This window comes from Diplotaxodon limnothrissa, linkage group LG23 (genome assembly GCF_057381915.1).
Source record: "Diplotaxodon limnothrissa isolate DT_005_m linkage group LG23, D_limnothrissa_male_GT1.1, whole genome shotgun sequence".
Classification (NCBI taxonomy): Eukaryota; Metazoa; Chordata; class Actinopteri; order Cichliformes; family Cichlidae; genus Diplotaxodon; species Diplotaxodon limnothrissa.
The window spans coordinates 50,261,525-50,278,407 of record NC_140617.1 but is presented as its reverse complement, the minus strand read 5'-3'; the positions used below and the strand labels follow the sequence as shown (position 1 = coordinate 50,278,407).

Genomic DNA, 16,883 nt, shown 5'->3' with positions numbered 1-16,883 from the left:
AGGGTTTGTGGAAAGACCTTTTCAGAAAAACACAAGGCAAAGCCTTGACTTCCGGCTTTGACTTCTTCTCTTCCTATATCAGCGCTTATGTGGCAATATTGTCTGAGTGGCGACGCCTATCATCCAGGAGAATACTGCAGCGGCTTCCTGTGCCTTACCGGCGGATATACAGTGACGAGTACCTGGAACTTAGAGGGGATTTGAGACAAATTTAACGTCGCCAGCTTCGCACAGATCTACAAATGTAAGCTGCTTTCAAGTTCCAGTGTAAAACTGGGACATTTGGGCTTCCATTGTATACCTGCATTTTGTTTTCAGATGAAGTAGTCTTTTCTTTCTAAAAAACAAACAAACTTGAAAGCGTTATTTATCATTGCAGACACTATACAGTAGCCTGTAAAGGTTAGTATATGGTTTAAATAATCTGTTGTTACATGCTGAACGCTCTTCTGTGGGGAAAAGCCAACCAGTGCTCAGCTGCAGATAGAGGGAACAACATGGTTGTATCATCCTCTCGAGTGAGTACAGTTTTCCTTTTCAAGATCAGCTCTATAAATTCGCTATAGGCTCCTCTTGTTCATGTGTATCTTTTATCAGTTTATTTATTCGTTTCTTTTTGTGTCATTTCAGTTATTACATTATGTGTGGTATAGTATGACAATGTCCAAGGCAGTACAGGCAAGAGGAGAAATAAAAGGGGGAAGGAGGGAAGAAATAAGGGAAAATATAATAAAAGGATAGTGGCACGAGCCGAGAACAGGGTCCCAGGGTTCCAGGCGCCCAAGAATTGGCCAGCACCTGAGCCAGAGCCCCCTAACAAGGAAGAGGTCCAAGCCATCCCATACCAGCAAGGGAGCGGCTCAACAACCACACCAGAACATCCAGCCACATGCCGTTGATCCCTCCCTGGGATGCTGCCCCTCCCTACATCCCAGGGAGGGGCAGCATCGTCCAGCGGAAAGTGGTAGGAAGAGGGAACCACTCCCTCCATGACCATTTCCCAAAGGGGCCAAGGTTCTGCAAGCCCCAGGTCCGGTCATGAGCTTACACTGGATTTTTGAGCCAGTATTTTGTACTGGTCTTACTGAAGTGCTCTTACTGCACCATTGCTTATAAATTGCTCCACACTGCAGTTTTGATATCACAATAATTTGCCTCGCTTAGTAAATCTGTCCCATGGCATATAAAATTTAATACATCTTATTTTCTTATATTTTATGGTTGTGGTCCAGTTTAACCCGTTTCCTCCTTCCTGGTTAGAATTTCAAAATAGGCCAGGGGTCAAAAAGAGGAACACCAATGCCCTGTTCCACACTAATATAATCAGTGTTCTCACAATCGAGGTAAACAAGGCAAACAAGCTAGAAAACGTGGTCCCAATATGATAGAGAAGCTTAAACATGACTAGAGTTTGCTTATGAAGAAATCAATGGCATTAACAAAAGAAAAAAACAAGCTCTTGAGAAACTATTCAAAAACAGCAAAGTGATATCAGTAACAGATTATCTGAAGCGGAGTGCTACAAAAAAGGATGGCGTCTGCATCTGTACGCTGAGAATGAACAAGAGAACAGGACATGAGACAGAAAGTATCCTGATTCTGTCAGAAAGCTGCTACCGAGCTCAGACAGAAGGCAATGATTGATGTGACGCACACGCTGGGCAGACGAGCCATGTGCAATCATCGTCCTCTGCTCTGTGAGAAACATCTGAAAGAGAGCAAACAACAGTTCCTTCCTGAAAGAGAAGAAGCTTCATTTTGGTGAGAACGAGAGTGGTCAGAGCAGCGCTGTGGAAACGGCTTACATCCAAAGATTCTACTCTGTCTATAATCACTGAATATAAATGAGGCAGACATTTTTCCTGCTATTTTGAAAGACCACAACATTTTGACACTGACACCAAATATCAGTAAGTGGAACAATAGAAGGGGTTAGGCTCAGACTAGCTCACTTCTGAAGAGTGAACAGCCCATATCAGATATCAAGGATGTTATAGGAAAGTCCTGGAATTTGGCCTCAAAAAGTAATGTATGTGGAAAATACTGGGAATTTCTAAGGTTTTAAATGAGAAAGATAGCCACTGCATATGGCAAAAAAACAAGCACATAAAAATAGCTCAAAAATAGAAAAAATAATGATGTTTCTGCTGTCAATTTACCAATTAAATGATTAGCTGCTCTCTTTAATGAAGCGATCTGTAAAAGAAGAACTGTCCCCTTCATTGAAGAAAGGACATCTCCCTTTAATTCCCCAAACCAACAAAGATCCTTTATTTATTGATAACTGGAGACCAATTACACTCAACAATGATTATAAAATGACAATTTTCATAGTAGCAAAGCTTTGAAACACTGATCCAAATAAAAGAATTCAGGAATCCCACTGTGGATTCGTGAGTGGCATTCATATCTCAATAATATTCACCTGTTTTTGGAGCTAACTACAAATAATGGCTTGTTGGCAGTCACCTGATTTTATTCTTGATTCTCTACAGTTCTCCACAATTTTATCTTTAACCCTAAATTTTTAAAAATTTGATAACTTTTTTTATCAAAGCAATCAAGACATCATCGGTGAAACTGCCATCACTCAGATTAAGAGGGGAATTTCGTTATGGCCGTCCCATCTCTTCTTAGCGGTAAGCCAAATTCTGAACCTTTCAATAATCTACCATAAGTTTAGTTGCATTATCTTTAAATATACACAAGTCACTGTCTCTGGGGTGACTGTAGCACAGGAGGTAGAGTGGGTCACTTTAGTGGTTTGATCCCCGTCTGCATAAATAACCCCAAGCTGCTCTCTGATGCATCCATTTGAGTACGAATGTGTGTGACTGTTAGATAAAAAGCACATAAGTATAAGAAAAAAGTGATTGTATTAATGGCAAATGGACTGATATGAATGGTGCTTTTCCACTCTCTCAAACACAATAATAATAATGTGTACGTTGCTCAGGGGTACCTCAGGGGAGCCGTTCAGTGGAGTCAAACCCCCGACCTTCCGATCATGGGGCAACCACTCTACCTACTGAGCTATCCCTGCCCCTCAATGTGTCACAATGACACAAATGAAATCTCAAAGTCTGATCTGTTATTAACATCAGGCTTAAACCTTAATTTAAATAATTTTGACATTCTTGCTTTAAAAGACATTGCTGATACAGAAATATCCCAGTTAAAAATATTGTTAAATATTTGGTAGTTTTGATCCCAGTGGAGGACAAAAGCTTGATGGATGATAACATAGACCTGGTGATTTGATATGTTCAAATGAAATGTAGCTCCTAGCTGGCTAAAGACTTCCTCTTTATGTGTAAGTGCTGTTAAGCGAAGAAATAAGCTGCACAACATTTTTCCCTGCAGATTATCACAATTATTGGTCCAGTTGCTGCATCCACACAGAGGATGGCTACACGGATTTCTTCACCATTGAGACCGGTGTGAGGCAAGGGGGTATCCTCTCTCCCTTCCTCATCCTTCTTGCCATTGACTTTGTTATGCAGAGGGCCATGGACCAAGATGGCTTTGGGATACCTTGGCATCCACCAACATGCCTCAAGGACCTCGACTTTGCAGACGACATCGCTTTGTTGGCTGACGTCCGGAAAATCATGACTACTATGACATCATGCTTGGAGCAAGAGGCAGCCAAAGTGAGCTTATGGATCAGTGGAAACAAAACCAAGGTCATGAGGACAGGTTACGTGACGAAACAGGACCCCATTACGGTAGGACTGCAACCACTGGAGGAGGTGAATCAATTCACCTACCTGGGCAGCATCCTGGCAAGTGATGGAGATGCTGAGCATGACGTTGTGTGTCGAATTGTTAAAGCAGGTGCGGTCTTTCAGCAGCTCCGGCCAATCTGGTCGACCCCAAAGATCGTGGTCAACTCCATCGTTATACCTACTGCAATCTACACTTGTGAGACGTGGAAAACATCAGCCAGAATTGCAAAAAGACTCCATGTGGCCCAGCAGCAATGGCTAAGACATATTCTGGGGGTCTCCTACCGGGACCATGTCACCAACGAATAAGTACACCATCGAACTGCCACACGTCCCCTCCAGGACATTGTGACTGAGTGGCGTGTGCGGTTTGGAGGTCATGTTCTACGTCAACCCCCACATCAACTGCCCAAGATTGCCATCACATGGAACCCACCCCATGGAAGACGCAAACCAGGCCGCCCCCATACAACATGGCGGAGGACCTTCATCGATGACTTATGCACCATAGACATTGCATGGGATGAGGCCGAAGCAGCCGATCGAGTAGGTTGGTGGACACTTGCCGCCCAATGCGCTGAACAGCACAGGAGGACCTAAGTCCAAGTAAGTAAAGGTCTCCAAAGAGGAGATCCCATACTAAATATATTAATATATAGAAAAAGATCTATTTAAAAATATTTTTTAAAGCTTAAAAGAGTATGAATATGTAAGATTTCCATGGGAGTGCAGAGGATCCTCTTTCACAGCATATTTTATATCTAAAGAGACTTTTAATAGAACATATTTTAAATGTCCAGTACATGAAAATAAGATGCCAATCCAGCAGTATTAGTTTGTCCCACTGTTGGCAGTAAAACAGAACTGTTAGTTCACCCCTGACAAAAAACTACAGGACTATCACACTTTCACTCAGGCATCACCAGAGTACACAGACCAGAGTTTTCCTCAGTACTTTCATTTTGATTCGCCCATGGTTATTATTCCAAAAGGAAACTATACCAAGTTCATACTCACACTTGTATAATAAATCCCTGAACTCAACAGGCTTTAAGAGCAACAGATGTTAACTAGTTACTTAAAAAAAGTCAACTTCTAATGTAAAGTTTGACTAAAACTAAGGGTTTACTGTTTTTGTTCAATGTGTTATTCATTATATTGTATTAAAAGTAGACAAATGCGTGTCTAAGAGTGATTCTTTTTTTGTTCAGTCACAAGGCATTAATGCAGAAACCAGCGCAGTGCTTCAGATGGATGTCAGAGCCTGAAGATTTGATATATGCTGTTAAGGAATATTGAACACATTTAAGGTATTTCTGAAAATCGTGATATAAATAAATGTTTAAGTGGATCTGTAGTTATTTAGATTCAGGAGTCTCCTGTATTTGTAGTTGGTATCTGTGGCAGTTCCCTCTGAACTCAGATGTTTAATTTGAGATGGAGGGTTAGTTAGAATCTCTAAAACACTAATGCGCTTATATTATCATTGTATTTGACAACACGTGGACCCAAATAAATCAAAGGGATATATTTACATTGATGTATATATTAAAACTGGCCTCTGGAGATGAAAGAAGGGCAGCAGGACAGCGCAGGCTGAACAGGTGAAATGCAGGGAGTTAAGTAGGTAGGTGCTTGGTCATGAAGCATGATGAAAGTGTCAGTGGCGTTTAGGTTGGGTCATGAGCATGGTGGGTGACACTGGAGATTCAGGGGAACAGCGAGAACCATGGTTAGTACAGTGAAGATCAGACAGGACCAATCAGACAATATCACGTATGTTATGCAGTCAATACAAGGAAAAAAGTAAAAGTAAATCTATAAATTTCACTTCAACAGGTCCTGCGATGGTGGAAGATGGTTTGACTTCAAGTGACATGTTTCTTTCTTGGTCTTTTTATATCCTGTCTTTTTCAAATAAAGTTTTTCTATTAAATGTGCTTTAAGTTGTGGAAAATCTTTCCACTGTGAATGGCAAGTAGAAGTAAAGATGAGGGCAGCTGCGAATGAGACCTCTCAGTCTTTTGCTTTCTGATTGGCTGACTTCCACCCCCACACCCCCAACCGCCACTTCCCCCCTTCAGCTACAAGTGCAACAAGTGTTGCAAAAGTCAAAGCATAGAATATGTAAATATGTGCAGTTGAGCACTTGTATTCACTGATTTAAGAGCTCACAGAGCTGTGTTTGTAAATATTAAAATAATAAATAAACATGAATAAAATGTGAATACAGGTTTGGAGATTTAAACTGTAACTGTAATTTCAAATTTGTGTGAGAAATTTTACAAATGAAAATTTCAAAATACAAGTTTAAATTTTTAACGAGTTTGTTCAGACTATTGAAGGAAAATCATAAACAGCGAAACAAATAGTCTCAGGTTTTTTTTCTCACTGTAGCTCCTGTTTCCCTGTCATGATGATCACTGAGACTTTATGAGAATCCAGCTCCTTGTTAATCTGTCATCAGTCATACAGAGCTCAAAAAATGGAGCACCTGGATCAGAGTACAGTATTACATTTCTGGGATACTCATCTGGTCAGTTGTGTGGGGGGTGTTAATAAGGGGGAAACAATTGGCTGACTCTATCCTCATCTTTTCAGAGTTTTTTCCACTAGTTTTGATTTGGCGAGGCTCAGTGTCACTATGGGTAGCATGAGGCGATACCTGGACTCTACCATTGCCTGAGGGTTTGCTGTGTCTCCCAGCACAGTCTCAGGAGCATGGAGGAGATTCTAGGAGACACACAGCTACTCTGGACAGTTGAACAAAAACTTTTTAAACAGTCAGCAGCAACAGTATCCGGATGAACACTGCCAATCCCTTACAAAATGACCTTCAGCAGGCCAGTGGTGTGAAGGTCCAATTGTCATTTATGTTGTTTGTATCATCGTTCTACATAACCATTTGGGTACTGTGCCAGTAATGATCTGGGAAGACAAATCAATGAATGGATTGCATAGACCTCTACAGGCTAGGCAATGGCACCCTGACCACCATTAGATACTGGGATTAAATTGTCTTAACACATTATTAGACACTACACTGGTGCAGTGGGCTCTGACTTCCTCTGACAATGCATGACAATGGCCTCCCTCATGTATTAACTAGAGATGGCACGATACCACTTTTTTATGTCCGATACCGATACCGATATCATAAATTTGGATATCTGCCGATACCGATATGAATCCGATATAATGTTTTTTAATCAACAAAACTGTTTTTTTTTAAATATCTTGCTGCATTTTGTATAAGTTCATACTCAAGTTTAAAACAACAACTACACTAAAGCTATTCTGTTATACCTGTATGCAAAAAAAAAATATTTCATAGTTCAGCAATACTGATCAATCTAATAAACTTAAACCTACACCATCCTCCCTATTCTGGTATTTTAAAGAGTACTTAGCGTAAATATTAAGCAACCTAACTAATAGGGTTCCAACTCCCAGCAACAACAAAAATAAATAAATAAAAAATAGGGAACCACCCCTCACACTCCACCTCATGATGCTTAATCAACGTAATCAACCTTAATTTGATGCAGTGTGAAAAAAAAATGCACAGAAATCAATTATTTTTCAAGAAATATTAAATAGATTCAACATCTTTCTTCAACAAAATTGCAGACTGCACAGATGGTACCTTCCCAAAGGAAAAAGTACTATAGCTTACTAGGGTATATATATTAGACTTAATAGTTACTATATACAGTAATGGACTTCTATTCATTTTGCATCAAATTAAAACTTTGGGTGTCAGATAATTATTTATTAAAAGCTCGACATTTTAAATGAGAATAAGAAAGAAAAGTATGTCTTTGTGCCCCCTTTTCCCTGTTAATGCCCTATCGGCCCCCCTGGCTAAACTTTGCTAGATGCGCCCCTGCACAGTTACCAGCGTCAGCTACGTAGAAAAAGATCCTGGAGTAGAAAGTAATATTAAATAAATTCTAACAACAGCTTATCAAGCTTAAATGTGCTGCTGTTGTTCAGCCGCTGGTTTCCTCTTTCTGGTGCAAAGTGGGCCAAAAGCAAACTAGAGACACGGACTCGCGACAGAAAAGCCGATCAGCTGATCGTTAAGCAGTTTCATGATTGAAGTAGCAGCAAGAAGAGGCAGTCGCTCCATATATCGTTTGGTAAGCTTAACGCAGGAATGCTTTACAAACATTCAGAGATGGACTTACACACTTGCTATACTTCTCTCGGGATAACTTTGTCGGAGATGAAATGCCGGGTTGCTAGCGAAGCTCCACATGCTATCCAGACCACCGACAGGTCCTGCATGCCACAGCCGCTCTATCACGTGATGCATACTGCTCCGACGTGCTAACGTTCTGAGGTGAGTTACGGCGTGTTGCAAGTTTTGTGAGGTGCTTTCGTGATATTTAATGGATCGGATTACATTTTTTATTTTTCTCCGATATCCGATCCAGTAATTTAGGTCAGTATCGGACCGATACCGATACGTAATATCGGATCGGTCCATCTCTAGTATTAACAGTAGTTCATCCTTTTGGATGGAGGAAATAATATAATGCACTGGGCTCCACGCTTGCCTGATCTAAGTCCAATAGATCATCTGCTCAGTACTCAATTTTCTGAAGGGTCAATTACTACAGACCTCCAAGCTTCATGTGGCCTTCAGATTAGCTCAAGAACAAAGAGCTTAATCGGAAGGGTTTCCATGAATGAGGACCTACATCTAAGCTTTACATAACCAAGCACAACACAAAGTGTTGGATAAAAATAAAGCATGCTGCCACTAAACTCTAAAGCAGTGAAGATGTGGTATCTGGAGTGAAGAGTCATGCCTCTCCATTTGGCAGTCTAATGGGCAAGTCTCGGTTTGTTGCCAGGAGTTAGTTGTCTGACTGCACCGTGCCAGGTGTAATGGTTGGTGGAGGGGGGATTATGGTGTTGGATAGCTATTCAGGACTTGGGCTGGGACCCTTAATTCCAGTTAAAGGAACTCTTAATAATTTAGGATACCAAAGTATTCCAATTTCAAGCACCAAACTTTGTTCCAACAGGAGTGCACACCAGTGCACAAAGCGGTTTGGAGTGGAAGAACTGGACTGGCCTGCATATAGACCTGGGAATGAGTTAGAGTGGAGATTGCAAGCCAAGCATTCTCGTCCTTCATCAGTGACTCACATCATAAATGCACTCCTGGAAGAATGCTAAAACATTCCTATAAGCACACTCCTAAACCTTGTGGAAAACCTAATCAATTAAGAATGGGATATCATATGTATGTGAAGTCCGACAAGCAAATGCTTTTGACAATATAATGTATACTGTATCATATATCAAAACTCAAAAGAAAGCACCAATACCTGTCGTCATAAGATGGAAACATCATGCTACACACCTTAGAGAGTACCAACTCTTGTTCTTACATTTGGGAACGATATTACTCATTTGGTATTAAATTCCAGGCTGCAGGTGTCAGGTATCTCACTCGACTTTTAAGTGTGTTGGTGTTGCACTTCAGGTTCAGGGTCAGAAACAGCAAAAGATCGTGTGTGTGTTGTGTGTGTGTGTTTTGTCTTAGGACAGATTATTCATGAAGAGACAAATAACAATGAAAACATATTAAAGGACCAGGAAACAGTTGTGTTTTCTTTATATTTACATCAGTCTAATTGAAATATACACAACAGTGTTATAGCAAACTATGACGTAAGTGTGTGTGTGTGTGTCTTTGTATGTCTCTCTGAGTCTGTGTGTCTATTTGAGAGAGACAATGAGAGAGAGGAAGGGGTGATGAAAACAATCTTAGGGTGTCATATACAGTCATTGCTATATATGGTACAAATCAGTAGTGGATCACTGGAAAATTTGACACACAGACACACAATTACATGGACTCTCACCCAAACACACATATGCACACAGACAGGAACAAATATGAAATAAACTCTAAAAAGGTGTCATGAGAACAAATTCAATGCTTTTACAATGGTGCAGTCTTTGGTGCAATGGTTTGTTGGTTCAAAATTAAATGGTGGTGGATTTGGAGGACAGAGAAGACCATCTTGGATGAACACAGCTAATGGGATACAGTGAACTTTGGAAATGGAAACAATGGAAAACTTTGAACTATTTCATGTCTAAAATGATATTTCTTGAACTTTAGTTGAGAAAGAAAAAAGGGAGAAAGAATGCTGATACAGTAAACACAAACAGTTCATCACAACATTTGTCAGGAGCAAATAATATATTCACATCATCAACCACATTATGACGAATAAGTCCTGGTACTGAACAAAGGATGCTTGGCTGAGATCAGTCCAGTCCTGCTCGAGCACAGTGTCTTCAGTTTGTTGTTTCTCCTCTACAGAGAGCAATCCTATCTTGATAGACCCTGATGTGACAGTATTTCCTACTGGCTGTACTCTTCTGGCTCCTAGTTGTGTGATGTTTGGTACCGACATTAGCCAGTTCTAACATAAACTGGTCTTAACATGCAGCTTAACTTAAAACTCAATATTGCTTGCTAATTAGTAGGCAGACCCACCGGATGTTACCGTTTCATTTTATTTGTTCCACCCTTGCCAGTGTGTGCATCATATGACAAAGTGGGTGGGTGCACCCTTCACTTCTGCCATTGCTCGTTTAGTAGGGTCTCCAGACAGCTTCAGCAGGAGCCATGTTTGTTGGTGAGCTACTGTGACTGGACTCCACCTCCGCACCCACCCCTTCGTTCTGACTGGGTAAAGAGGGGTGCAGGAGGGAAGAACCTGTGGAGGCATTGGTGCATGGTGGCAAGATCCTTGGTGGTGAGCGTGAATCACTGCTGCCTGCTCCGCTTGTCATCATGGAGAACTGGTAGGAGCCAGCGGCAGTGGAGTAGTAGAGATATGGTGAGGAGGTGGACTGGAAGGGCCCGTTCTGAGCTTGGGGTGCATTTGCAGGATAGGGTGGAGGCAGGTAGGTGTGGTACCTCCCTGCAGGGGTGGTGGCCATGGCTGTTGCCATTGTGATACCGAGTGCACCATTGGAGACTGGATTGTGGGATGGGGTGTAGGTAAAGGCAGCTGCAGTGGGAGGATAGTGCACCCGGGGATCAGAAAAACGTGAGTCAGGCAAGGAGGGCAGGGAACTGAAAGGCCGTTCTAAGGTCATCCTTGGGTCACCAAAGGCAGTGAGCTCAGAGCCTGAAAGAAGACAAAGGTTGATTGTTACAACTTAATCACAGTGTTCCCTACGTGTGTCACCACGCATAGGTTTGTTACCTGTTAGTCGAGAGGACAGGTCACTGAGAGAAGAACGACCAGGTGATAGAGAATTAGCCGTGGGAACAGTGGGTGTAGTTATCTGGCCAAGATAAGGATACGATTGATCGTAAGACCATGATGGTGATGACTGCATCTGTCTGGAATCTGAAAGAGATACAAGCAGACAGGAGAAAGGGACTGTGAGCGAAAATACATGTAATATATAATCACTGATACCTTTGGAGCAGTAAAATGTTTCAAAGGTTTATTCCTTCAACAGTGCTAGTTTCAGTTACTGTGCAAATGTACTGTATATAAGGTTGGAATCCCGCAGTCAGCTGAGACTGAAGAAGTCATCTGGATGAAACGTTTCTCCCACTGAAAACGCTACGTCCAGATGAACAGGAGGTTCAAGAAAAGTTTTTTTCACATGACTTTTTCCTGTGCTACTGACACTCCCAGTTTATGTTATGTTGCGTGTGGGTGGGGTGATTAGCACTGTTTCTATTTAGTGAGAAGGTCCTGAGTTTGATTCCACCCCCAGGTTTTTCTGTTTGGAGTTTGCATGTTCTCCCGTGTTCGCGTGGGTTTTCTCCAGGTACTCCGGCTTCCCCCCACAGTCCAAAGATTAGCAGTTGGGGTTAGGTTAGCTGGTAATTCTAAACTGTCCATAGGTGTGAATGTGAGTATGAATGGTTGTCTGTGTTAGCTCTGCGGCAGGCTGGCGACCTGTCCAGCCCTATGACAGCTGGGATAGGCTCCAGCCCGACCCTGACAAGGATAAGTGGATGAGACTGGATGGATGTTGAATGTGACTATTAAAAACTTCAAAGCCACACTTTAAAGAAATGTTCATGTTCAAAGTAGCCATTCATTTTACCCCAATCTCTCCCTTCCTAATTATGTCCCTCCATCTATTTTCTTACAACGTTAATTATGTCTTCCTTACTCTGTTGTTGGGGCTGCAATTAAGTCAAAACTCTTACCTCAGGATTGAGGACTGGTATGATATGTTCGTGCTGAAATACTGTGTTTTTTTCCTTTCACCAAACAAGCCAATTTGGCCAAACATATTCACATTAGACTTGTATATCCAACATCGTCCCAGAAGTCTTGTGGCTTGCTCAGATGCCATTTTGCAAAGCTAAGGTTTTAGGGATACAAGGCTTTTGGCTGACAATGCTACCAAACAAGCCATACCTCTTCAGTTTTTTCTAATCAAAAGAAAAACATTGAAAGAAACCTGGAACTGATGAGCCTCTAACATTGATCTCTTTCTACCTTGGTGTTGCATTAAATCCCAAAGGAATACCCCACAGAGCAAACGACCAAAAATGTCTGCCTTTATAGAGGTGGGCACACTCGCTGATGATCATTTAATCATGACCATTTGATTAACATCTTCATGGAAGTAGTAATGGTGTGCTTGGTTTTTTATACACTGCTTCTGCATTTTGGCTTATTTTCTTTAGTAAATAAATAATAACACAGTGTAATATGTCACATTTTATAGTTTATCTGAGTTTGTATTAAACTAATGTTAAGACCTACTACAGACCACATTATTTTTTTTACATGTTCTGAGATATAAAACTTTAGAATTTAATTTTAATTTGTTAACTATTACACTGAGAATTTGGAGTTACATTCATCGTAATAAGCAACTTCTATGATAACAAAAACTGTGTGGTACGACTGATTCAAGAAAAATAACTAACCTGCTATACTGAGATTAAATTAAGGGAAGAGGTTCATGCCAGTAACTCTTTAAGCATAAACTAAACATCAGATGAAAAAATAAAATTACATGACACTTCAAGAAATAATCATGTACGAGCTTAATAAATTAAATGATGCATTGCATCAGCTTGCATGAAACAATACAGAAGTCTTTCTAGATAATTGATTTTGGCTCCTGATTGTTTCTTTTTTTGAAGGAATTATGGACTGATGCCGCATACAAACAAAAATCGCCCTTCTTACAGCTTTATTAGAAAGGTGGAGTGAAGACTGACAGGAAAGCAGAGGGGGGAGACATGGCAACGGGCCACGGGTCGGACTCAAACCTGGGCTGGCCACTCTCAGCCATGCAGCATTTGATCACCTGCTTATCCAACTGAGCTCAACCAGCACCCTGTTTTGACATTTACTTGCTTTGTTTATTTCAAGGCTTTTACCAAGGCTACTGGCTCATGGGTTGCTCCTGGTTAGTATTTAATGAAGTGGCAGGCCAGTGTATTTCCACCTCCAACTTGTGGTGGTATTCTGTACCCAGAGCTTAAGTATGGAGGCTTGTTCTCTGGATTTTCTCCCAGTCACTCACAAATGGAATTGGTTGGGTTGGCATGGGTTTTCACACTGGTATTGATGGTAGTCCCATGAGTTAAAGGGCTATCTGCCTGTATCAGTATTAGTAGATCCTAACCTTTCACAAAGTGAGGATACATCTGAGCATTCCTGGTGCTATAAGAGGCAAACTGGGTCTTAATCAGCCCAACAGGTAATATTTGTGGGCAGTGGAAGACTTGAAAATTGCAGCTATGCAGACAAAGTATGTAAAGATATATAAAGCTTTTTTACACAACACGTGTTAATTCTAACTCTGTATTTCTTGGACTCACTTTGTCAAGTCTTAACAAAATGATCAAGTCTTGAGCTGTTTGAGGTCCAAAAGACTGGCAAGAACAGGAACTTTGAAATGCCTGTAGAAAAGCCAGTTCAGCATCAGAGTCCTTTGTTTTTAATGGTCCTATATGATCTCTTCAAAGGTTTTGTAACGATAAAGGCACTGATCCTATTAGAAGTCCATCTGTAAGGAAGACCATTGATCATTGATCAAAGACCACTGATCAATATCCATGAGTCCCATTCACAGAGAGTTGGGGAATGGCTGCAATCACAGCATGTAAGATGGTGTACGACGCTTACAAATGTGGATTGCACAACACTGGACATTATATTTCTTCATTTCCATTTAATACTTGTACAGCTGCTGTTACTGTATATATATATTTATATTTCTTCATACATTCTTATATATTTCTAAACTTTATATTGTGTATTTTGTTGTACAGTTATTTTATTTTCAACTTTAACTCATATATTTTATCTTATTCTTTCCCAGTTAAATTTACCCTTCATTCTAATTTGTGTTGTACAGTTATTTCATTTTTAACTTTAATTTTTATATTTTATTTTATTTTATTGCTTCCTAGTTAAATTTACCCTTTTAAATTTTCATATTTATTTCCTATCTTATTCATAGCCTTTTCATTTTTCTTTAGGTCACAAGCAGTTGTCTAAGCATTTCACTGCATATCGTACTGTGTATGTGACAAATAAAATTTGAATTTGAATTTGATTTGATGACAGATGTACCCTTAGGCCCCTCCTCGATTCAGAGATGGTCTTTCCCTTTTCACGTAAATGGCCTCCTGGACTCCACCCTCAAACCAGCGTTCCTCCCTGTCCAGGATGTTACATCCTCATCCTTGAAAGAGTGTCCACTGGCCTGTAGGTGTAGGATAGACTGCAGAGTCCTGGCCTGACAAGGCGGTAAATGGTAAATGGACTGATTCTTATACAGCGCTTTTCTACTCTCTACTCTCCCGGAGTACTCAAAACGCTGTATACAACATGCCTCATTCACCCATTCACACCCACTCATACAGGCACTTCTAAACTCAAGTGCAACTAATTAACATTCACACACATTCACACTCCGATGAACGCATCGAGGAGGGTGGGCCAATTGGGGTTAGTATCTTGCCCAAGGATATTTGGCATGCAGACTGGGGAGCCAGGAATCGAACCACCAACCACCCAATCAGCAGCTGATCTGCTCTACCACCTGAGCCACAGCCACCCCACAGCTGTTCTGTTTTGTGCCATCCGCTTCACCAGAGGTTGTTTGGTTTCCCCCATGTATAAATCCTGGCAATCCTCCTGGCACTTAACAGTGTACACTATGTTAAGGATTTCCCAGGTTGCGGAGTCGCGTTTCCAATTCACTAAGCCTGGCCTCCAGAGCTGCAAATAGGCTACATTTCTCACAAATATTTGTAAAGGATGCTGAAGAGTAGCTATATGTCTGACATGCTGAGCAGGAAAATGTGGGAGGGACAAGTAAAGAAGCCACGCTGCCAGTGACTTGGCTATGAGCTAAGGTAGCGAATACCTAAAGACAAAATGAATGAATACTAGAAACTTATCAGCTGGTTCAGTGGCGTGTGCTTTGGATAAGGCACGTAAAGATGAAACTATGTGATAAGTCATTATCTGAAGGTTTAAATTAAATTGGCTACACAAAATACCACTGTGCATTTAACAGGAACTGGAAGTGATACAATAGCGCAGAGAGAGCCAACAACACAAATGTGTAATAAGCTGCCATTTCAAATGTAACGGAGATACAGCTACGTGCATGTTTGTTTATTCACAGCATGGAGAAATTATAGATGTGAAAGAAAGGAAGACAAATTAGAAATGAACGCTTGGTGGGGTTAGTGAGAGCGACAGGTTGTTCAGAGAAGAAAGGGCGAGGAAAAAGTAAGTTAACTGCTGAACGTTGATTTTTTTCTTCATTTTAACAGGGTCCATGACAGTAGGAAGCACTTAGAGATCACCTCTGTTTCTTTTTCACTCAGTGTACACACACCTCTTCTGCTACTTTACATCTCCGCTCATCGTCACAGCTTGAAAATACATGAAAGAAATATCAAACTGTTCATAGAAAGCAATCATCCACCACAGTCACATTACCTCCATGCCTCCATGCCATGCTACAGTACAGTCGTTTTAAAGGTAGTAAGAATGTTATAACAGGAATCCAACAAATGTATATATATTTCTTTGCGTATTTGAACTTAAGGTTCCTTAAAACAGGTTCGTTTGAGCAATGTTATGATGTTTGGCTGCTTAGTTATCTGGAATTTTACTTTGAGTTTTATTCCTTTTAACATATTTTTAAACAGCACAAAAACAGTTCAGTTGATTCACTTCTGAACTGTTTCAGCTGGAAGGGGCATTTAAGCTACATATGGCAGCTGTAGTATGCGAGCTTTTTCTTTTTAGTTTGTGACAGTTACATACAAATTTTTTTTTCTCACAGTAGCACTTCCTGCTAGCTGACTCTCATTTCCTCCTTAAGTTGCCAGTTGTGTCCTCACACACACACACACACACACACACACACACACACACACACACACACACACACACACACACACACACACATAGATATATTTAAATGCACACATTAGTAGGAACTGGCATTCTGTGTCACCTCCACTGAAGATGAGGAGAAACAAATACTTTCTTTCGGTACAACATAGAGCATCCATGGAGAAGATAACAGATCTCATTAACTAAAGCCACAAGAAGATAAATGACACACAAATGCCTGTTATCACTAGAAGCTGAGTTAAATGGACTAGCTTTTCTTTTCCTTCTTTTCCTGGGTTGCTGATCGAGGATTTTGAGCTTTGGCATTTTTGGTGGTTGTCTTGTTTTTATGATTATTCTTGGTTCTTATTTCTGTCTATGGGTTTTGGATTATTCCTGTCATCTGTGCCTTTAGTTGGTTAGCAGTTATAGTTTCTCTTCGTGTTCCCATTCTCTTCCCTTGGTCTTGTCTCCATGATTTGTCTTCTGTCCCTGTGTCAAGCTTGTTTCTTAGTCTTGGTCTCAGTGCTACTTCCAGTTTTATTCACTTGTCCTGTGTGTGGCATATTCAGTTTTGCTTCCCCTGTCTTGTTACTCCTGATTTGTCCCTGATGTGTTCCCAGCTGTCCCCACTTCCCTAACAACCGTCCAATATTGTGTCCGAGTCTCCCTTTGATCTTTGTTCGTGTTCTCCCTGGATAGTATGATTTCCTGTAGACAAATTTGGACTCATCAGCCCAAATCCCCGTTAGTTAACGCAGATCGC

At 40.9% G+C, this 16,883-nt stretch overlaps 1 protein-coding gene across 2 annotated transcripts in view; it reads right to left on the bottom strand.

Moving 5' to 3' along the window:
• Window positions 1-10,352: 10,352 nt before the first annotated feature.
• The window catches only part of runx1 (RUNX family transcription factor 1), a 31,024-nt gene continuing 24,493 nt past the window's right edge, over window positions 10,353-16,883 (bottom strand). For both annotated transcript variants that reach the window (XM_085348857.1, XM_085348858.1), the window contains exons 7-8: window positions 10,973-11,119; window positions 10,353-10,894 (exon numbers count right to left, since the gene is read on the bottom strand). In XM_085348857.1, the coding sequence (XP_085204983.1) occupies window positions 10,353-10,894; window positions 10,973-11,119 (689 nt within the window). The remainder of the gene's footprint in view (window positions 10,895-10,972; window positions 11,120-16,883) is intronic.